This window comes from Chelonia mydas, chromosome 7 (assembly GCF_015237465.2).
Source record: "Chelonia mydas isolate rCheMyd1 chromosome 7, rCheMyd1.pri.v2, whole genome shotgun sequence".
Taxonomy (NCBI): domain Eukaryota; kingdom Metazoa; phylum Chordata; order Testudines; family Cheloniidae; genus Chelonia; species Chelonia mydas.
The window spans coordinates 57,112,303-57,134,350 of NC_057853.1; the positions used below are offsets into that span (position 1 = coordinate 57,112,303).

General features: G+C 47.3%; 1 protein-coding gene across 2 annotated transcripts in view; it reads right to left on the bottom strand.

Moving 5' to 3' along the window:
• FRMPD2 (FERM and PDZ domain containing 2) overlaps window positions 1–22,048 on the bottom strand; it is a 129,956-nt gene that overhangs the window by 35,421 nt on the left and 72,487 nt on the right. The window contains exons 25-33 of one of the 2 annotated variants that reach the window (XM_043551851.1): window positions 21,731–21,816; window positions 21,413–21,560; window positions 19,381–19,595; window positions 15,771–15,869; window positions 13,693–14,057; window positions 9,149–9,434; window positions 8,702–8,860; window positions 7,727–7,901; window positions 6,608–6,818 (exon numbers count right to left, since the gene is read on the bottom strand). In XM_043551851.1, the coding sequence (XP_043407786.1) occupies window positions 6,608–6,818; window positions 7,727–7,901; window positions 8,702–8,860; window positions 9,149–9,434; window positions 13,693–14,057; window positions 15,771–15,869; window positions 19,381–19,595; window positions 21,413–21,560; window positions 21,731–21,816 (1,744 nt within the window). Of the gene's footprint in view, window positions 1–1,719; window positions 1,838–6,607; window positions 6,819–7,726; window positions 7,902–8,701; window positions 8,861–9,148; window positions 9,435–13,692; window positions 14,058–15,770; window positions 15,870–19,380; window positions 19,596–21,412; window positions 21,561–21,730; window positions 21,817–22,048 lie in introns of those variants that run through there. The other variant, XM_043551850.1, reaches the window with a different exon arrangement.

The following is a 22,048-nucleotide window of genomic DNA, read 5'->3' on the forward strand; positions in this document are numbered from 1 at the left end:
TTATTCAAACTGGTAAAAATGCCAGTGTTTCCTATGCAGACAAGAAAAGTTACATTTGCTGTTCAGGTGTTTGAAAGTTAAGTGTTTCTTAAAATTTTTGAACAAGGCATTTTAAGTTGTTAGTTCTCCTTTATTGGGGTAGGTAGCAGAGCAGTACCATGAGAGGAGTAGAACAGGAAGAAGGCAGAATTGAGACCTTTCAAAGTTTTGGCCCAAGCGAGGGGGCATGGGGGTGTCACTTGAGCTCCCCACCTCAGGTGCCAAAATGTTGTGGGCAGGCCCTGCTGAGATCTGTAGGAGCCGTTTGGGGGTATCATGCTATAGCCTGTGCAGACACACTTCATTGAATCAGGGACCAAAATAAATTCAAAAAGAGTCAAGACCTGATGAGAGACGCTAGAGGCGCATGTGCAGTTTGAAAACTTCAGTGCTAAATAAAAGGCAGAAATCTTGGAGGGCACATGACCCCACATGCTCCCCCCCCCAGCACCCCATTTTTCTGCCCTTGCAGCTTTGCACCCGAGGGCAGCTTCCCTTCTCGCCATGCCCTGGTTACTTCCCTAGGCCAACTGCAGCCTGGGAAACCACAGAGCTGTAAAGTCAGGTCTTGGCAAGTATACAAAGGAGTAAATGCTTTTTAATTACTGCCTGAACAACCCACGACTCTCAGGATAGTTAGACCCTGATCCCAATTGTTGAGTCTCTACAGAATTGGTTTCTATTTGAGATCTTGTACTATTTTCTTTGCTTTTAAGCATTTCACTTCATCTTTAAGAAAAGAAGGCAGTAATTATAGATGGTTGGGGTCACTGAGTTTGGTTTGCACCTGCTAAGAGCAGGAGCAGAGGAGAAATTCCTCTCGGTCCCATTGCTGCATCTGTAAGATGCTTCAGAGTCCAACAATGATGCTAAGAGCAACACCAAGGAAGAGGGTGCATCCTACACACCATCATTTTATTCTGTTGATTGAACAGATGGAAACAGGCCAGTGATACTCAAACCTCAGTGGTTCCGGAGCCAGATTAGCAATCAACACTATCCAAAAGAGCCACAGTCATGTGAATTTATTGGTTCATTTACTATACTACTATAAATTCAACAGCTCTTCATGAGCAAGGAAACAAGTGATATAGAAAAAGCATCCTGATTGGTTAACAAGGAAATCACACAATGTTTTAATATCATGTGCTGCAAAGAGCTGCAAAAGACACATTAAAGAGCCACTTGCGGCTCCCGAGCCTCAGTCTGAGTATCACTGGAATAACCCATCCAGCTCCTAACCCACTTTTCTCCCCCCCCCCAGGCATAATCCCTCCCACACCGATCTCTGTAGTAATCTTTTGCTAAGAGATAACTAAGTTACTCTCTCCTAATAGATGGGTAACCCAGGAGTGAAACATTAACTACAAATTACAGTTAATCAGCTATTGGATCAGAAAAAATTACCACTTCTCCTGATAAGAAACAGACCCAAACTGAAACAACAAACATTCCCAGTCATTTGGGGAGTTTGGGTCTGAGTCTGAACTTGATGACTGGGGCCAGATCTGATAGACAGATCTTAACTGGAACACTGGGAAAACTTCGATCCAAATCCAGATGAAACTTTGCTGGTTGGATCCATAGCTACTATAAATGTTTGCCAACAAATTGTTCTGCCATGCATTCAGCGTAATGATAGCACTGCTCCACAGGACAAGCTGACATTCTCATCCACACCTTTTAAGTTGCATTAGAAAGCAATGGCTTGGCAATAGGTGCGGGCTGAAAATGAAGTGATGGCTATCTGCTCCACCTAGGAGAAGACTGGTTTGTCCATGTCTCCTTGTTACCTTCACCACTACCTTCCTCACATCACAGCCATCTATGTTAGGTGGTATGGATGTTTCCTGTTTCATGCACTGCCTGCTGGGTAATAATAAGCAAGGACTCCATGTTTCTAATACTAAACTGGCTCTTTATTATGAGAACTATTTACAGAGGTGCTGCAACGGCAGCAGGCATGCCAGCCATGTGCACACAGTCTGGCTTCCTGGTGCCTCCTGTAAGCAATCATGGGCCTCGAATCCAGGTCCACAGGAAATGCTCAGACCACAGCTGCCATCCATCAGCTCACCTGAATAACTGGAGACGGGGGCCAGTGAGGCTGTAGCTTGCATGAAGCTCCTGATTGGGGGAGTTGTCCAGCTTCATTGATTGGCTGGGAAGCTCTACTTAAACCAGAAAGAGGCAAAGGAAGTTGTCTGAGCAACTAGAGGACTCCTTGGCTGGTTGCTACTACGGACCCTGCCTACTTGCCTTCCTGCCTGTTCCTGTCCTCCTTATCCCAGACCCCGACAGTTCCCAGTTCCTGCTTTCCTGCCTTGATCTAGGTCCCTGTTCCTATGCCCTACACTGACTCTGGCTTTGACCCCTGATTTGGCACCTGGATCTGGTTCCAGGCTCCTGATTCTAACCATTAGGCCTGACCGCCGATGCCCCAGTCCCTATACCTCCTCCAGATCTTTCCCTCCTGCAAGCTGTGCTCCTCCCTCTAAGTTTCATGCAGCTTGCTACATATCCCAAAGTACATTTAAAGTACTAAGGAGAAGTTTGCACTAAGATAATTGGCCTGAAGGTCACAACCAAGGAATAATTGGATGGCCAGCCAGTTGGCTGGGAGGAATTTGAACTCGAGTCACCTGTGATGATCCACCTATTACCTGAGAGTTCACATTGGTACTTATTAATCAAATATGGGGCAACAGGCTGGGGTGAGTGAAGTGCTTCCACCAGTCATATTATTTCTTAACCCCCTGGAGGAAGGACTCTGAAAATGAGGGTCTCTCTGCACTAATCATAGTCTAGAATGAATTCTGCCACCTGGACTAGAAATGTTTTCCTCAGTAAATGATTCACCAGCAATTATTTTAATATTTAAAGTAATTTAGAATCAAACTTTCCCTTATATCCTCCTGCAACCCCACTGTCTTCAGAACTTGGCCCTCTAGTAATAACTAGCTCCGTGAAATTACTTGAAAAACAATGACATCTAAATTGGAGATTCCCCCTCCCTCAGGAGCCTGAGCTAAGGCCTACATTGTGGAGACCCTCCATGTTCTGAAAGACTGACCCGAGGCACATTTGAGCAGCCCAAGTCAGGTCCTACATTTTGTAACCAACTCCTTCCTCTCAATTCACCCTCTATGATTCCAGCCATGAATGTGGTCTGTAATGGCAAAGGACTGAGATGAAGCTTTGCAGATTGAGATTACAAGATTCTCTTTTTCAGATGCTGCCATGTGTTGGAAAAACTGTGTTAAAATTACATGCTGGTACTTTAAATTGTAAGGGTCCTGCTTGCAGGTTAGGGGCTCTGAGGGAAGTTGTGTGATCTGGATTCTCTTTGGGAAGTCTGCAAAAAGCCAGCCTAGAGTAAGGTGGATTGAGTTGTGCCTGCCTGCCTCAGGGAGCAGCCTGCTTTGTTTCACTCTGGTTTTGGTTGTTGTGTGTTAGGGTGCTGGATTCTAAAATATAAAGTAGTGTTACATTTCTTACTTCCAGAAAGCAAAAAACCAAAACACTCTAACTTCTCTGTGTGTATGTCATGAACATAACAGATGCCAACATAGCAATATGACTTGCTACTAAGAGCAAGACTGACCTCTCCCACTCACACCAACACGGTAGTAAATCTGTATGTGTAAATGCCTGCATGCCAACTGCAGACACAATCATTTCACGGGCCATGCTCATGTGAAATCAGTGTGACCCACCTTTTTTCCCCTGTTCCAATGGATCACATGCTTTGGAGCCTTCATTGCAAAGGGATTTCTCAAGGAAGAGAAATCTCACAAGATTTAATGTGGAGATCTTGCAAAGAGACTTATTTTATAGGATTTCTCACAGAAGATGTTCACACCTTGAAAGTTCCTAAAACTGACAGACTTTGGGAGAGTTTAGCTCTGGATCCAAAGTCTGCAGCTTTGTATCTCTGATGGGTACACATGATAACTTTGCACATAAGAACACAACACAGTCATACTGCAGCAGACCAATGATCCATCTAGCCCAACATCCTGTTCTCCAACAGTGGCTGGCACTGGATGCCCCAGAGGGAAAGAACAGAATAGGGCAACCCTCGAGTAATCCATCCCCTGTCATCCAGTCCCAGCTTCTGGCAGTTAGAGGCTTAGGGACACCCAAAGCATGGGGTTGTATCTCTGACCATCTTGGCTAATAGCCATTGATGGACCTATCCTCCATGAACTTCTCTACTTCCTTTTTGAACCCAGTTATAATTTTGGCCTTCACAACATCCCCAGGCAACAAGTTCCACAGGTTGACTGTGTGTTGTGTGAAGTACTTCCTTATTTGTTTTAAACCTGCAGCCTATTAATTTCATTGGGTAACCCTTGGTACTTTGTGAAGGGGTAAATAACACTTCTCTATTCACTTTCTCCACACGATTCATGATTTGATAGACTTGCATTATGCCCCCCCTTAGGCATCTCTTTTCCAACCTGAACAGTCCCAGTCTTTTTAATCTCTCCTTGTATGGCAGCCGTTCCATCCCCTAATAATTTTTGTTGCCCTTCTCTGTACCTTTTCCAATTCTAATATATCTTTTTTGAGATGGGGCGACCAGAATTGCACACAACATTCCAGGTGTGGGCATACCATGGATTTATATAGTGGCATTATGATATTTTCTGTCTTATTATCTATCCCTTTACTAATGGTTCCTAACATTCTGTTAGCTTTTTTGACTGCTGATGCACATTGAGCAGATGTTTTCAGAGAACTGTCTATAATGACTCCAAGTTCGATTTTTTGAGTGGTAACAGCTAATTTAAACCCCATCATTTTGTATGTTTAGTTGGGATTATATTTTCCAGTGTGCATTACTTTGCATTTATCAACATCAAATTTCATCTGCCATTTTGTTGCCCAGTCACCCAGTTTAGTGATTGGGTGACTCTGTACCTCTTCACAGATAGCTTTGAACAAAACTATCTTGAGTAATTTTGTATCTGCAAACTTTGCCACCTCACTGTTTTCCCCTTTTTCCAGATCATTTATGAATATGTTGAAATAGGACTGGTCCCAGTACAGACCCCTGGGAGACACCACTATTTACATCTCTCCATTCTGAAAACTGACCACTTATTCCTATCCTTTGTTTCCTATCTTTTAACCAGTTACCGATCCATGAGGGGAACTTCCCTCTTATCCCATGACAGTTTACTTTGCTAAAGAGCCTTTGGTGAGGGAGCTTGTCAAAGGGTTTTGGAAAATCCAAGTACACTAAATCCACTGGATCACCCTTGTCCACATGCTTGTTTACATCCTCAAAGAATTCTAGTAGATTGGTGATTTCCTTTTACAAAAGCCATGTTGACTCTTCCCCAAAATACCGGCTATGTGACTGATCATCGTGTTCTTTGCTATAGATTCAACCAATTTGCCTGGTACTGAAGTTAGCAGTACTGGCCTGTAATTGCCAGGATCAACTTTGGAGCCTTTTAAAAAAATCAGCATCATGTCAGCTATCCTCCAATCATCTAGTACAGAGACTGATTGAAGCAATAGTTTACACACCACAGTGAGTTCTGCAATTGAATATTTTAGTTCCTCCCGAACTCTTGGGTACAGTTCAGATCTAGATCTACAATCAAATGGTGCAGAATGAATTTATCTCTAGGCTTCAACTTGCTGTCATACTTTTTCCTTCAAGCTGGTGTTTGAGCAGGCCTGAAAGCTAGATCTTAGCAACAGGAAGTTTTTCATTGACTACGTGCAGTTCTTTGTGGGTAAAATGCACGTCTTGGCAAAACCATTGGAGGGAATTTCACCCAGTGTGAACTGAATATTTGCGTGCCTATGATTTAAAATACAATTTAATTGTATACATCATCTTGCATACAGGAACCACCAAATGCTTTGTAGAAAGTCAGTCATAAAGGGGTGTTTTCAGGTGAGTTATACAGCCCTAATTCACTTCTCGGAAGTGCTTTAGATAACGCAGCATGAAAGAATAAAGATTAACTGAGTTCAGCACAATGAGTTAGACCAGCAGCACCCGCGTTCTGCTTTAACATATCTCTGCACTCCCGGGACTTCCGTTCCAGTAAAGGCTGGCTCAGCCCCACGCATAATTTAGAACAGTCTCAGGGTTACTCTAAATTCTACTGACTTGCAACATCCTCCTAGAGGGTCATTCCACCAGCTAGCAATTGCTCCATCATGCTCCGTATGCTATCAGGATTGGGAGTGGGTGGCACAAAGCCAGCTATGCCATCTTTTAGCAAACTGGGGATTTCCCCATTCCAAGGGATTCTGGGTCCCATGCCAGCCCTAAAGGGCTAAAGCAGGGGCCAGAATTTCATCCAGTGTCCAAAAGCCATGTCTATCTGTGTTCCACCACGACTGCCCACTAAATCAACAAATTACCTCTGATGTCATAATCCCACCAGCCACCGAGGAGCTGCACTGTTCACAGAGCAGCGGAAAAGGGGAGAGAGGAGCAGCAACAGACTAGGAGGAAGAGAGAAGTGAGGGAGATGGGGCACTTCACCCTGCACTAACCCGCGGAAGTCTCATTAAAGCATCACAGAGTCAGATTTACCTTGTTGCCCTGATGCAGACATTGTGGCTAGCAGCCTCACACACTCGCACTGCATCGTCCAGGCTGAGGCCCTCTGTCCATAGCCCGCAGATGTAGACAATCTGATCCCGTGGCTGCAGACTGCCTTCTATGCTGGCAGGAGAGCCTGGCACGATCTCAAGCACATAGATACCCTGCAATTTGCTCCCGGCTCCTCCTGTTAACTTCAAGCCTGGAAGGATACAGATAACTCTATCGTGTCACAGTGGTTTCTGAACGTTCCTTAGCGTGAGACTAGGACAGTGGAACAGTCTCCCACAGGAGACTCAGCTCCACTGACATTAGTCTGGACAAAGCACTGGATAATATCCTGTGGGGAACAATCCTGCACCAGCTGGACTAGATGTTAGAGTATGGGCTGGGACAGTGAAGCACAGGGACATGTTACTGAGAGAAAGGTAAGAACAAAACAATGAAGGGCCTACCCGCACCCAACTACTGGAGTTGTTATTGGATAGTTATTGAAATCAGACTAGCCCAGGTATTTATACAGCTCTCATTATATCAGCACCATTCTTGAATTGATTTAACCTCCGCACTTTTGTGAAGCAGGACTATTATCCCCACTGCACAGATGAGGAAACTGAGGCACAGAGAGATGAAGTGACTCACCCACAGTCACACAGGAAATCTGGGGCAGAGCAGAGAATTAAACCAAAGAGCCAGGCTAGCACCCTAACCACCAGACCACCCTTCTTCTCAAACACACACTTGTGTTTTTTTGGTCTAATGTTGCTTCATGTATCTCAGCTGATGGTAGACGCCAACATCTAGGCATCTGGCCTAAGCCCCTGACATCCCAAAATCTGATATTACAGAGATGCCCCAGAAAATATATCTAAAGCCAGCTCATACTGCCACAATGGATGTTTTGCCCTGACTTCAGGAACAGCAGCGTTCAGCTCCCTGCGTGATAAACAAAGATCTACAGACCTGGGCCAGCTTGAAGAATGGCATTGGGAAAGTGGCAAGCTAACCCACCAGTGCACAAATCTAGGATTGTGCCAGTTCTCATGCAGCTTACCACTAGCATCGTCCTGGCCTAAGGAAGGGACAAATTTCAGTCTCCACACCACATACCCAGTTGTCCATTGTCGCCTTTTGTGAGGGTGATTTCAGGAATCTCATCTGGTCTAACAGAGGCATAGGGGTCCTCGTTAACCCGGCCAACCACCAGGCTCAGATCGGGAGGAGAGCTGTGCAGCAACGCCAGGGTTTCATCAAAGGAGAATGCTGTGACATCAACTCCGTTCACCTAAGAGACAGAGAGAAGCTACAACCATGTCCCAGGTCTTTTATTAACTGACCACACGTTTCTTCCTTTTACAAAGCTTGGTATATGGGCTTCAGGCAGTTTCCACTCTGGTCTGATTGACTTGTTATAGCATTCACTGCTATAAAATTCTCTTTTCAAATAGACTTTCCATGTATTTTGCCCTGGTGTGTTTCTTCATGATGTACAAAGAAGGCGTGAAAGACATTTTTAATGTCTTCCTCTTTTTTTTATATATTAGAAATATCAGCTCTTGTCTATCTTATTTTTGTTGGAGGCCTTTATGGAAGATGGGAGAACTAGCAGGATGACATCAAGAAACTAGGTATGGAAACCCCAGAAATTCAGAGGGGAGGGAGAATCTAATCAGACTGTCTAAAAATCTTTGGGGTTATTTTTTTCTTTGTTTTTTGTTAACATATTTAACTCAAACATCTGACATACACTTGCAGGGAAAGCTGCCTTTATTAAAGATTCAAACATTCCCAACACCCATCAGTTTGAGGACCGAAAAACCTCCTGCTCCACTTCTCTACTCATTGAAGGAGTTCTCTAGCAACATCAAGGAAGACAAGGCTTAACACAACAAGCCGAGGAAGAACCTTCGAAAAACTAGGCTTTGTTTATACATCGAAGGAAGCAAGCTATTCTGTTAATGCAGCTTGTTACATTTAATATAGTGAATGAATTAACATTTCTGGTGTCTTACTCCTGCTCCAAAGCAAGAGGACACTGGTCTACTAATGTCTGTTCCTCCTTTTTAATTCAAAGGATTTCTGTACCATAATGAGTCTGTCCCCTCTCTTCAGCCTTCCATCAGACAGGGCAGGCTCAGACAGGATTTCCTCCACATACAGGCAGTTGTCCAGTTTGTTAGGAACCACTGTGAATCCATAACAATTGTTCTCCGACCTTGTCACAGTGACAAGCACCTCCGTTTCCTGTCAAATGCAGCACACAAACTGTTTTAACACCTTCCTTTCTATTGCTTTCTTCCTTCATGTTTTAGATACAAATTAGGGGACAGATCTTCAGCTGGGATAAATCAGCATCAGTTGTAGCTATGCCAATTCACAACAGGTGGGAACCTGGCTGCAGGTCTTTAATGCACCAAGGAATACACAGATTCAGTGTTTGGGACCTGGCCAGATCAGACCCTGTATTTTTGGACTGTAATAAAAATAAGGGTCACAGTCTAGGATGGGGCTATTACAATAGTTATCACTTACCCTGATATATTCCTCTTCCTTCTCCTCTCCCTCTAGTTCCTCCATGTCCTCCCACTCATTGTCACTATTGCCCGGTTCTCTAGCAGGCAAGGGGGCCGAGAAAGGGCCACGTGGCTGCGGGGTAGCGATAGTGGTGGAGGCCATGTCCGAGCTCCCGCCACATGAGAGCGAGGTCAGAGACGTGGAGCTCAGTGTGAGATACTCCTCATCAATAGGGGTGGGGGAGAGAATGTCAGGGACGCAATAGGTGCTAGCGAGGTCATCGTCACTCCTCTCAAAGGCAGGGCTGGGAAAGAAAGAAAAACCCGTATGATTGCAGGGCAGGAAGGACTTGCCTCCCAGAAACTTCACCAGAAGGACACTGAAACCTCTGCTGTAGGTAAATCATCTCCCTTTTGTCTTATCTAAATACTTATGATACTAAACTGCTCTCCATGGCCTCTGGGAAGTATACGGCTACGCAATACAAGTAATCAGTCATGAGAACAAGTACTGCATTTTGTACACTTACCCAAATCATTTCAGGGTTCAAAATCTGTCTGTAAAACACAGACACATTTTTCACAAAGCATTTTCCCCAAAATTTTCCTCATTTTGTGACTAGTTCTAGGTTTTTTTTATTAAATTGGGAAGAAAGAGTCAATAATAAAACTTAGCTCTTATCTAGCACTTTTTCTCCCTCGATGCAAGTGCTTCACCAAGGAGAGCAGTTTCATTATCCCCATTTTAAATATGGGAAAACTGAGGCACAGGGAAGTGACATGACTTGCCCAAGGTCACCCAGCAGGCCACTGGCAGAACTGGGAACAGCACCTAGCTCCCCTGAGTTGCAGTCCAGTACTCTGTCCCCGAGGCCACATTTTCAGTTACCCTGCTAGCGTTATAAATTCATTCATCTGCCATTAAGAGAAAAAGAATGAGCAAGTAACTTGTCCAACACAGAGTAAGAATTTGTATTGCAATGTCTTGTCAGTTTTCATCTCCACCTTCTCCTTATTTGAAAGGCAATGCCTAACATGTACAATTCCTTGCATGGCAACCGTGGTTCATGGGACCAACAAGCACATTATGATGAGGCAGTCATCTCTCTGTAGTTAAGGTGGTAAATAACTTTCCACTACAAGCCCGCTTTTGACCCCATTGTGCTTTTTTGATGTAAAAAAATTATGCAAACAACATTTAAAACAATCTCAAAATGGTCTTTGATATGTGTCATTTACAAAGAACCCTGTTTCACAGAGGATAGACATTTTATTAATAATAATATCTTTTGACATTCTCCCCATCTCTTTGATTACAGATTGCACTGTTGCCTGGCATTCAAAAGCAAGTGAATAAATGCAATTAAAAGGAGTGTAAGTTACTCTATCCTTTCCTATTTTAAGCCCGAGGGCCTAAGAGCTAAGTTTTGTTCCAGCTGCCATCTGTGGTTGGCCAGAAAACTGAAAAACGCAGAGAACCCTTCTTAGCTCATGTGATCAGTCCCACTGAGCCATCAGATGGTACCGACAGCTGTTATGTGGAATGCCCCTGTGGAATGAAGACCCATTCCTGTTGGCTCCGGTGGGTTTCCTGGTAAGAGTAAGAGTGGCTGATGTGAATGAGGAAGAGTTTGGAGGAGCGGGGTGTGTATGCAGCTCAATGAAGAGAGCAATAGTGCTTTATTAGCTCGTTGCTATAGAGAGTTGAAAGGGAGAGGAGCCAGCCATCTCAGATAACACCGCCACGCGGGGAATGAAACATGTCAGTGCAGGTGCTTCGATAGGGTGACAGATATTTATGACGTGCTGGAAGAGCACCTCGATAATTTAATGAAATATTTAAGAAGGGCAGCGCACAGGCCTGGAAAGAAGGAGGAGGTCACAAGTTTAACAGAGATCTCAACCATTAAGCATATGGCAGAGGCTGTGTTACATGACAGTGAAGCACTAGGCCTGGAAGGTACTTGGCAGACCTACAAATGCTCATGGCAATCAGCCAAGTAATGGCTCATAACACTGCAAGCAAGGGCTGCTTCTAGCCCATCTCTCCGGGCAGGGAAGACACTGAGATCCTGACCCTGGTCTCTCTTACAACAGCATAAATCAGGAATTCTACCTAAATCTATGGGCTGGATTCTGCAGAGCCTGTGTATAATGAGCACTACAGCTGCAGTTGCCTTGGTAATTCTGGGCATGTCTACACTGGAGCTGGAAAGTATAATTCCCAGCTCAAGGATACATACCCACTTTAGCTCCCATCGAGCTAGCACGGTAAAAATAGAGGGTAGCAGCGTGAGGGGCCAGCTGCCCATAATATGTACCTAGGGTTTCAGATGGAAGTGTACTTGGGGCAACTCATGCCACTGTGGCTCCACTTCTGTTTCTAGCATGGCAGCTTGATCAGAGCTAGCACAAGTTGGAATTTACACCCTTACGTTGGAATTTACACCCAGATTGAAGTGTAGATGTAATACCCACAAACCCTGCTCATCGGCGGGCAGAATCGAACCTGGGGTATCTGAAGCTTAATGCATGAGCCTCTACTACATAAGCTAAAAGCCACATGGCTCTTTTAAACAGAAGACTATCTGAAGTTGAAATGAAATGAAAATCGCCTTTTTGAATGGACATTTTGACATAAAGTGTCAATTGTGTTTAGGTTTATTTAAACCCAGAAGCTGAAACAAACTGACTTTTTAAGTTGATACCAAACTCAAATTTCTATTAGACATTTTTCACAGGAAAAAATAAAAAATCATCATTTGAATTGCCATTTTCCTGCAAAATCTTCCATTTTTGATCAAACTATTTTCCGCCAGGAAAACTTCCAACACAATAAATGCCGATTGGCTTGAGTTTTCACACTAAAAATGCTTGAGTGCATAAATGCACAAGAGCTTTTTGAGGAATGGGTGAGCTAAAGGTAGTGTGGTGTTGTAGCCACCCTCTGAATTGACCCTGGGCAAGGGTACTGGAATCCCTGAATTTCTGGTACGGTCGCTGCTGTTAAGGGATTCTGGACAGCCACACCAGAATCTCAACTGGCTGTATGTGAGAATAGGCACAAGCACCTCCTAAAGCAGAGGTGGGCAAACTACAGCCCGCGGGCGATATCCGGCCCGCGGGAACCTCCTGCCCAGCCCCTGAGCTCCTGGCCTGGGAGGCTAGCCCCCAGCCTCTCCCTCACTTTTCCCCCTCCCCCGTAGCCTCAGCTCACTGCGCTGCTGGTGCAATGCTCTGGGTGGCAGGGCTCTTGCTGTGCGGTGGTGTGGCTGGCTCCGGCCGGGCGGCATGGCTGTCTGTCCTGGTGCTCTGGGCGGTGTGGCTGTAGCGCTGCCAGCCACCGGTGCTCCAGGCAGCACGGTATGGGGGCAGGGAGCGGGCGGGGGGGTTGGATAGAGGGCAGGGGAGTTCAGGGTGGTGGTCAGGGGTGAGGGTGTGGATAGGGGTCAGGGCAGTCAGAGGGTGGGGAACAGGGGGGTTAAATGGGGGCAGGGGTTCCGGGGGGCAGTCAGGAAGGAGACGGGGGTTGGAGGGGGCAGTGGGAGGCAGTCACGGACGGGGGTCCAGGGGCGGTCAGGGGACAGGGAGCGGGGGGGGGGGTGGAGGGGGTAGGGGTCCCCGGGGGGCCGTTAGGGGACAGGGAACAGGGGGGTTGGATGGGGCAGGAGTCCTGGAGGGGCCGACAGCAGGCTAGAAGCAGGGGGGGTTGGATAGGGGGCGGGGGCCGGGCACGCCTGGCTGTTTGGGGAGGCACAGTCTCCCCTAACTGGCCCTCCATACAATTTCAGAAACCTGATGTGGCCCTCAGGCCAAAAGTTTGCCCACCCCTGTCCTAAAGCAAATATCTCATAAATCTGCAGAAGATGACCCACTGGAAGAGCTCTCACTCCTACGCTACAGTCCCAGAGCTCCCCTGCCATCCGCAGCAGAGCGCTCATTTCACAGCGTCTCCTCTCCCATTTCTTTTGAGATGGGGAGGAGGGCTGGAGAATTTCACATTGCAGAATGGTACCTGAATGAACTTGGTATTCTTTCCTCTGTTCTTTTAACAGCCTTTCCTTTTTTTAAAAATTGTACAAAATCTGAAAACAGAGTCTTATGAACACTTTATGCTTTTAATATGGTAAGCTTCGGCTGGGAAAAGACCATGGGCCTGATTCTCATTTACTCTGCAGCCCTTTTATACCACTCTGGTAGTACGCAGGGACCTTAAACTAGATCTCAATTACTTTATTTCTCAGTTAGGTCAATAGGGGTCCTTCCATTGAGTTTAATGGAAGCTGCATGAGGTCCTGGCTGGACAATGCAGTTTATTTCCATAATGCATTATTCATTCAACTCTCTCACAATACAGCTTATTGCACAGTTCCAGGAAGGAGGCTGGAGAAGGTGGAGACAGCAGGCTGGGACAGGCATGAACAGCTGGTAAGGGGAAATGTCGGTTAATTAACACAGCAGTTAAAAGCACAGAACCTTGTGTTTAACCCCCAGCACTTCAATTGGGTGCAAAATTCTAAGGGCCAGTGGAAGCAGCACAGGGGGGAGCTCCGCCCTTCTTACCTTTCAGCCCTTCCGCTCTCACATGGAGAATAGCAGTTCCGCATCACCTCTTCCTCCAGAGAGAGGAACGTCTCAGAGGCAATGGCTTCCTGATGCCATTTCCAGAGGTGCTTGTAGGAGTGCTCACTGTGGGCTCCAGGCCTGTCACATGGCTTCTCTTCGGAAGGTTCCATGCCCTGCTCCTCAGGAGACAAGTTCTCCTCCTCAGGAGGGTCACCGCAAGAGGCCACTGCTTCAGAATCCATATGGTCTTCCAGTTCTGGAGAGGTACTGTCCCTCTCGCTAGCAGCATGAGCACCACGGCTGGGCTCTGGGGTAGCTGGCGTCACGGTCCCAAACTCCTTAACCGGAGAAGGCACTGGGGTCTATCAAAACGACAGAGAGAGGGATTAAACTAGCTTCGCCTCCCTCTCCCATTACTCCTCCACCATCTTCCTCTATTACAGGCCAAGAGGAACACAGCAGAGCCAATATCAACCGGCGCGCCATGCAGGACACCACAGTGCTGGTGGCATGGTGGAAGCATAGCTCTGAGACACTATAAAACACTGAATCTCCGGGGCAGGAGAGATATGGAAAATATTTTCCCCAGTGAAAGTATTGTTAGTGGGAGGTACCCGATTCCCCACTCTGGAGACTAGCCTGGAAGTTCTCGTCATCAAATAGGTGCAGTATGAGCAGCAGCAGGATACATTTTCAGGCCCCACTCTCCTCCCCCTTTCACTGCCCTCTGGTGTGTGGACAATCTCCAGTTAGCAGTAAGCGGCTTCCCACCAATTTGACGCCTGTGCAAGAAAAAAGAGCAGACAGGCCCCTGAAGGACAGTGGTGTCGGGGTCTGTTTATCCCGTGGGGACTATTCTAACAGGGATCTCCATCCACCCAGGCCCTGCGGCAGTGAAGACTGGCATGATGGCAGACAACAGGGTGGTCAGCCTGGCCTGATTCAAGTCTAACCCAAAAGCCTGTGCACCAATGGAGTGCTTGTGTGTGGTAATGAGATGTGGTACAGCGCAGGAGGAGTTTGGCTGGTGTACCAAATTTCTCTAGTGTAGACAAGACCACAGGAGGGAAATTAGGTTCAGGCTCCTCAGCCCATTCACACTTTGGCCTTTCTGCTGTCCCTGTTAATCAGTACCAGTCATGACAGTGGTTTCTGAGAGGCGGACATCTGCACACAGAAAATTGGACCGAGATCACTGGTGGCATTTCATGAAGTTCACTAACTAGCAGCCTAGAGGTCAAAGGTTCAATATCTCATGTCCAGTCTCAATAACGGTCCAGTCTACTCAAAGCTCCGGATTAGCACCCAGAAAACTGCTGCTTAGAACATTTGCAATGTTTGGGCTAGGCTAGAATGCCACAGTTCTGCCCCAGAGCCCTCCAGAACCCTGCCATCACCCTTTGGCATCCCGCTGGCTCATTGCTACAGTGCCACAAGAAGATTAGACTAGAAATACCAGCGGGGCAGATCTGCTCCCCTCTTATTACTATGGCTACTGAGAAAGTCACTGCTCAGTTGTGGGAGCAGGGTTTGTTGTTGGGAGAGCGTACCAGGGCAGGCTGAGTCAGCACCCTGCCACTCCAATCCCCACTTGTTTATATTAACTGAGCTTTGAAGGCGGGCAGTTGAAAAAGCAGGCCAGTTATCTGAGTGGAGAGACAGCTGAGGGGCTCACTGGATGGAAGTATCCCCAGCAGCTAGCACTATATAAGCACACAGGAAAGAAGTGCTGCACAGAGAGTGGAGGGCCTGGAGGAAGGCAGAAGTAGGTAGGATGGGCTTCTGCTACGTCCCTTCCCCAGAAGCAAGCAGGGAAACTGGCTACTGATTGTAAATATAATATATTCTAAAGCACAGCGGTGGTTAAGAAAACCTGGTGGTTTTGGTCAGGGGCTGAGGCTCGAAAGTTCTCTCAGGGGACCACCCTAGGACAGAAAGGAAGGGAAAAGAACAGAGCTGCCTGACGGAGGGGGGAATAATCCATGTCCTTCTTGTTTGAGACTCACTAGCAAGTGCTGCAGTGAGCGTTTCCAGGCCTACGGATGCAAGTGTAATACTAAGAAGGCTTGTCTTACCAGTGCACTCTGGTCTATTTCTGGAAGAAGACCTTTCGGAGGTCTGCAGAGAAGAAGCGTGACTTGTCGAGGAGCTCCTCTCAGCAAGTGCAGGACATCCTATGCAGAGGGGAAATATTGTTAGCCTGGTAAGGTAATACACAGCCCCCAAGCTGCAGCCCAATCCTTCTCTGCTCACGATTAAAGGAGCAAGGTTAATTGTGCCGCTAGTCAGCAGCACTTCAATGCCCACAATCTGCTCTAGGACATGCATCTGGAGGCAGAATTAGCCCTTTTACACTAGCTCAGGATTTGGCCTTCCAATGGCCACCTGGATTCAATGGCTCTTTGCTTTCAGTTGCAGTGATGGGTGTAAGTTACACCCAAGGGGCATATACCATGTAACCTATAACTCAGTTGAAAAAACAAACCCCTTGGGCACAAACACCGCCCCCACCCACAAGGTTTCTCCTGATTTGGTACCTTCTGTAGGAACTGCAGGCCTTGTTGGAGCCCTCGGCATAACTAACAGTGTAAACCAAAGGCTGTGAACCAGAGTAGGCCTGGCCTTGGCAAAATAACAACACACCAGGTATTGGCTAACCAAGTAAGCACATTCCTGACCACAGAGGATGATGCAAGGACACCAAGAATTCTCAAGTAACTATGGAAACAAGTTCCCAAGGGATGGTACAGGAACACACTGGCCCCTCGTAAGATAAGGATGGGATGATAGGGTCATGGTTGAGGATGTTTTGTTCAGACTAGCAGGTACAAGCAGAAGGGTGGTAACTAACCACATCGGGAGTGTAATGCGTAACTTGTTTGTATCAGCGTATAAAAGGAGAAGTCATAGGAGGGGCACCTTTGCACTCACCAGGGGACAGCGTCCTGGTGCGCTGACGAGCGGGTGCCATTGTATCTGTAACCCCGGAGCCAGTGGGCAAGCACTGTGCTTCATCGGCAATAAACCTGGTCAGGTGCCTTGGCCACCGAACCGAGCCTGTGGTCTTTCTTTATGAACAACATCGAGGTTCTGCTGAATTGGCCAGCTGCACTCTCTGCTCGCACAGCTGACATCAGAGTTCCAACAACAGCAGCACTGAGCAGTCGCAGCAATTTTTCACCGCGCTAACAACAGGAACAACGACCTAAAAGGCCAAACCCTGATTTCTGTGCACAGACTGAATAAAGGGGCTGTGCACAGGGACATTACACAGGGAGCTGGAGGGGAGGGAACACTCTTCCTCAAGCCAGGGGCAAGGCATGACATCCATCTGCAGCCCTCCACAGTCAGCTACCATAGCTGCTGCATGTGGGTTTTGGACCTATGTAGTCTCAGGTCCACGGGCCACAAGACCATTTTTTTCCTCTGCAGACCTGCTGTGGAGGCCTCTGCAGAGTGGTGCTGATTGGTACATGGAGTTAGGGGGAAATCCCACTGCCTGGACTCTCTGTACTCTGCCTCTCCACGCACAGAGGAACTGTGCTGAATCTGCTGGGTTTGCCTCTGCCTGTGCCCTTCCCATGCCTGGGACGATCTGTCCCTAGCAGCGTACGGAGAGGATATCTAGCCAGTTATGGGGAGGCCACTGATCAGAGGGGATGTGAATTCAGCATGCGGACAGAACACCGGAATCAGCGCAGAACATCTTAGCCCCAGCCTTGCCCACTGCACAGCAGGCACTGCCGGAAACCCTTCTCCACAAACACAGCGTGAAGACCCAGGAGCACTTTTCCTGCCCATTGAAGGCCTTGCTCTAATGCTACAATACAGGTTACATCATCATACAAGAAGGATTGGCAAACCCCCCAGGCCCAAGGATGATCTTTGAAGCTCAGCTGAGCAGGCTTCCCCCGGGGGATTTCTAGCACGGCCTGCTTCTAACCAGACTGAGGATGTTGCGGGAACAGCCCCTCCCTCGAGCCATTCCCACTTCCTGCCCTGGCTAAAAACTGGAAATGCAGAAAAGAGAAAAACGCCACTTTCCCCTTTCAAACTTGTTCTCTAGTTATGTAGGGAATATTTGCACTGGCAAGAGGGGCCTGTCTGAGCACTATGAGGGCCTAGGACAGCCCGTCAGGAATGCAGCCCCCCATACTCATGTTGTCAGCAGCAGCAGACAGGATGTGCACTTTGGGGGCAGCAATAAGGGGAACTACAGAGCATACTGCCAGAAAGTCCCCCTTCCATACACAAGGCAGAATGCCTCGAGATCCCTCAAGCTGTCAGCACTTCGCTGCCCCCTCCCAGAATGCTTCGCTCTCAGAGGGACGAGGACTGGAAGAGTCATGGAAGAGGCTTTAAAGTGTGATTCTGCCATGGAATATGGCAGCTGGGGTTCCATATTCCCTATGTCTCACTGATTTCCGGGTCAGAGCATCCCCCTTTGCCAATCAAACTATGGTTTTTCCTACAGCCAGCTGTGCAAACTCAGCCTGGGATCTGAGAGTCAAGGTGGGCTCTCTCCGTCTTGGCCATCAGTAGTGGCAGGGAAGATTGGGTATGCCAGATTACGTTCACCACCTTCAGTTTATGCCCTGAGTGACGCCAGTGTTAACCCACTTGGGCTACACAGTTATTTCTGAGGGCATAATCTGAAGAAATTGGGGCTTCCTCAAGTGTCACTGGAAGACTAATTTGGCCTGCAAACCCTTTCTTATGGCGATGATGCAAAGGTGGAGGGGACCCAGTTTGACTCTCAAATCCCAGGTAGCGTTTGCACAGCTGGCTGTTCAAACCATACTTTTAAATGTCACCTTACCAGATCTGAACTTGAAACCAGTGCAACATGGTGAATACAGAACTCTATGGTGTCATTTATACAAGGTCATTTTTTAACATAGCACACGAGTAAAACAATAATATACAGTTATATAGCCCCCTCCATCAGAGAAGCTCGAAGTATGTAAATATTATTATCTTCATTTTACAAATGGGGAAACCACTGCATGGAACATTTAAGTGACTTGCTAATGGTCACATAAAGCATGAATGGCAGAACTGCGTTTCGAATGCAAATCTTCTAACTCCCTGTCCCTTGCTCTAACCATTTAACCACACTGCTATGCTCTCAATAAGAGAGTTACATAACATTACTCATCAACCCTGTTCAGCAATAGGCATCCTCATTAACCATGGTTTTATTCATGTAGGTCTATCAGGTGATTTCACAAGGAAAGAAAATATTATATTTTGAAAAATAAACAATAAAGATAGAACTGAGATCCAAATCTAAACCTATTGGGGTAAATCTGGAGTAATGCCCATTCAAGACAAAGGAGTTACTCCAACTTTATACCATTACAACCTGAGACCAGAATCTGCCACTTGGTATTTAGCATGACATTATAAAACACACGTGAACCCAAGGGGAAAGCGTGTCAACTCATATCTAAAAGCAACACAGACTGCAGTAAGTAACTGGTATGTGTTTGCCAACAGATTTTGTATGTCAATACTGGAGAGCAAGGAAATTAAATAGTGAAGGAAATTCTGCATAACGATTTTATCCAAACTCAGTATTGTATTGAACCCTTTGGGCAAGCATAAAATAGTGGGGTGAAACTTCATTTACACTTAATTAATATGTTACACAGAGGGAGGCCCATTCAGAGCCCTGCTTGGTACCTGATACGAGAGTCCTTGAATAGGTTTCTCATTAACAGCTAAAATGACATCTCCGACTTCAATCTCTCCATTCTCTTCAGCTGGCTGCCCTGGAAACAGTTTTTTGATCCTCACAATCTCTCCTCCGAGGTGTTCACAAGCCTCTCTTTCCATCTGCAGAAAACTGAAGCCGAGGCCTCCGGAGTTCTTCGTCAGCTTGACTTCAAACATGTTATCTGTTCAAAGAAGGGACAGGAACCTGAGAGTGCTCCATGGCACACACATCCCATAAAGTGCCGTTCAGCTCTGAAAAGTGCCTATATAAATACGACGCCCTCAACCTCAGCAGATCCGCACCTGGTTTGCAGCAGAGGCAGCCTGCTGTCGGTAATGACCAAAATAACATTTTTATTCCTTTCAACTCTGTGAGCCCTGCAGTGTTGACTCAGTTCAGAGGGTCAGAGCTGCATTCTGTTCCACCATGTGCATCCCCAGGTATAGTAAACCCGAACCTGTGTATGACCACTGATTGAGAGGAACATTGCTTTGGGGCAGATGAGGACAGAATCTGCACCTGGTCTGGGCTCCCTGTAAATACTTCGCAGACCCCAGTAGTGATTTATAGTATATTTACTGAGACTAAATCAGATGTCACTCTCACCAGTATCAGTCAGGAGTAAGGGGGGGCAGGGGCACTAAAGTAAATCTAGGGCTGTGGAGAGCAGAATCAGACCTGTTGTTTTCTTCCAGGCTAGACAGGGGGACATGCCCTCCTCCCGAGACATATAGGGCTAAATCCTGGCTTTTGCATCAAGAGGGGTGCTGGGAAGGAGGTGAAGGAGCCGGAGGGTGCGGACACCCTGCAGACTGAGTGCTTCTGGGGGAACAGAGAGAGGGACCTGCTAGACCAGAGGAGGGCTAACTACGGCCCACGGGCTTCTGCTGGGCCACCAGATTGGGGCTGCATCACGCGGCTCGGCCCCCCTTTGGTGCTCCAGTCAGGGCGCCAGGTCAGGGCCACACCACGTGGCTCCTTGAAGCCGTGGCATGACCCCACTCTGAGGGTCGGTGGCTGCTCCACACCTAGGAGCCGGAGAAGGGACATGTCACTGCTTCTGGGAGCCGCTTGAGGTAAGCACCGCTCGGAGCCTGCACCCCTGAGTCTCTCCCCCACCCCAACCCCCTGCCCCAGCCCTGATCCCCCTCCCACTCTCCAAACCCCTCGATCCCAGAATGGCACACCCTCCTACACCTCAAACTCCTCATCCCCAGCCCCACCCCAGAGCCCACACCCCCAACCAGAGCCCTCACCCCCTCCCACACCCCAACCCCAATTTTTTGAGCATTCATGGCCTGCCATACAATTTCTATTCCCCGATGTGGCCCTCAGGCCAAAAAGTTTGCCCACCCCTTGTTAGACCATCAAAGAAGGGCAGTAACAGCTCTCCTCACCTCTGGTTTCCTGGCAGGGTAAGTGCATCATAGGCCACACCCCCACCCCAGGCACTCCTCCTCTGGCAAGAGTGACATGGCCACTCTGTCCTCGTGTTCATGGCAGCGTCTGGCTGCCCCTGGCATAAGGATGCAGTGGAGGAGGAGAAAGGGGCTGTTTGCCCCATCCTGACCGGTGCACCCCTTCACAGGGAACCGTTATTGTTCCTTGATCAATTAATTGTGTACATGTAGTGCTTCAGCCAAGGGATAAAGCAAAAAGCGCCACTCACAATACCTGCTAGGCCTGATTTTGCTCTTGCTTACACCAGGAGTTACTCTACAGACCTCAGTAGGGTTACACTGGTGTAAATTAGCTGGTGTATCTGAGTTGCACCCGAAATGCTTCAGAAATAACAAATTTATTTTAAATCACAGACTAGCATCATCTGTTATACTTCTGTTTATTCAATATGTAGTTTACACTGTATAATCGGCAGGAAAAATTCTGGCATATCTTTTTGTGACCAGTGCAAATCTCACATGATCTTCCATTCACTTCTTACAGAAGGGAATGAGTAAGTGGGAGGAAGACACCCCGGGTGCCTTTATCATCACTCACCATCTGTTGCAAAGGAGTAGCCGTTGGGACCAGCTGACAAGGGCATTGCCAAGGAAACGATCACAGATTTCTCATCCGTTCTGTCTTTAGCAGCTGGACACGGCTCTGCAGATTTGTGACGTCCCCTTTCTAGAAGCAGCCTGACAACCTAGCAAGATGATGTACAAGTTCCCCTGACACTCTGCATAGTCAGCATCGGCTTTTCATTTCTCTCCAACCAACAGAGCAGAAAATAAATGTTCCTGGGCCCAGATCTGCCACCCAGACTCACATGAAGTAGCCCCTTGCTCCATCATTAAGACCTCCCCTTCTACAAACCTGGCCAGATTTCTTCAGGCATTCCACAGCCTGCTTGTGCGTGATGCCACAGAGGCTGATCCCGTCCACCTCCAGCAGCCGATCACCTGAGGCAGACAACAATCGGGGCAAGTCGCTTTGGCATTTTAATCGAACAGGAATGAGCTACTAGCACTTTGCCAATTGTGACTGATCTTGGTGAGTTAGGCTTTACAACTGCGTACTGTTACTGCTGTTTGCCGTACTTCCTAGATAGCCCTTGTACTGAGAGACCCATCAAATTATGCACTGATATAACCTAGTTACCAAAAGCAACACTGAAAGATGTTCACGAGCGGA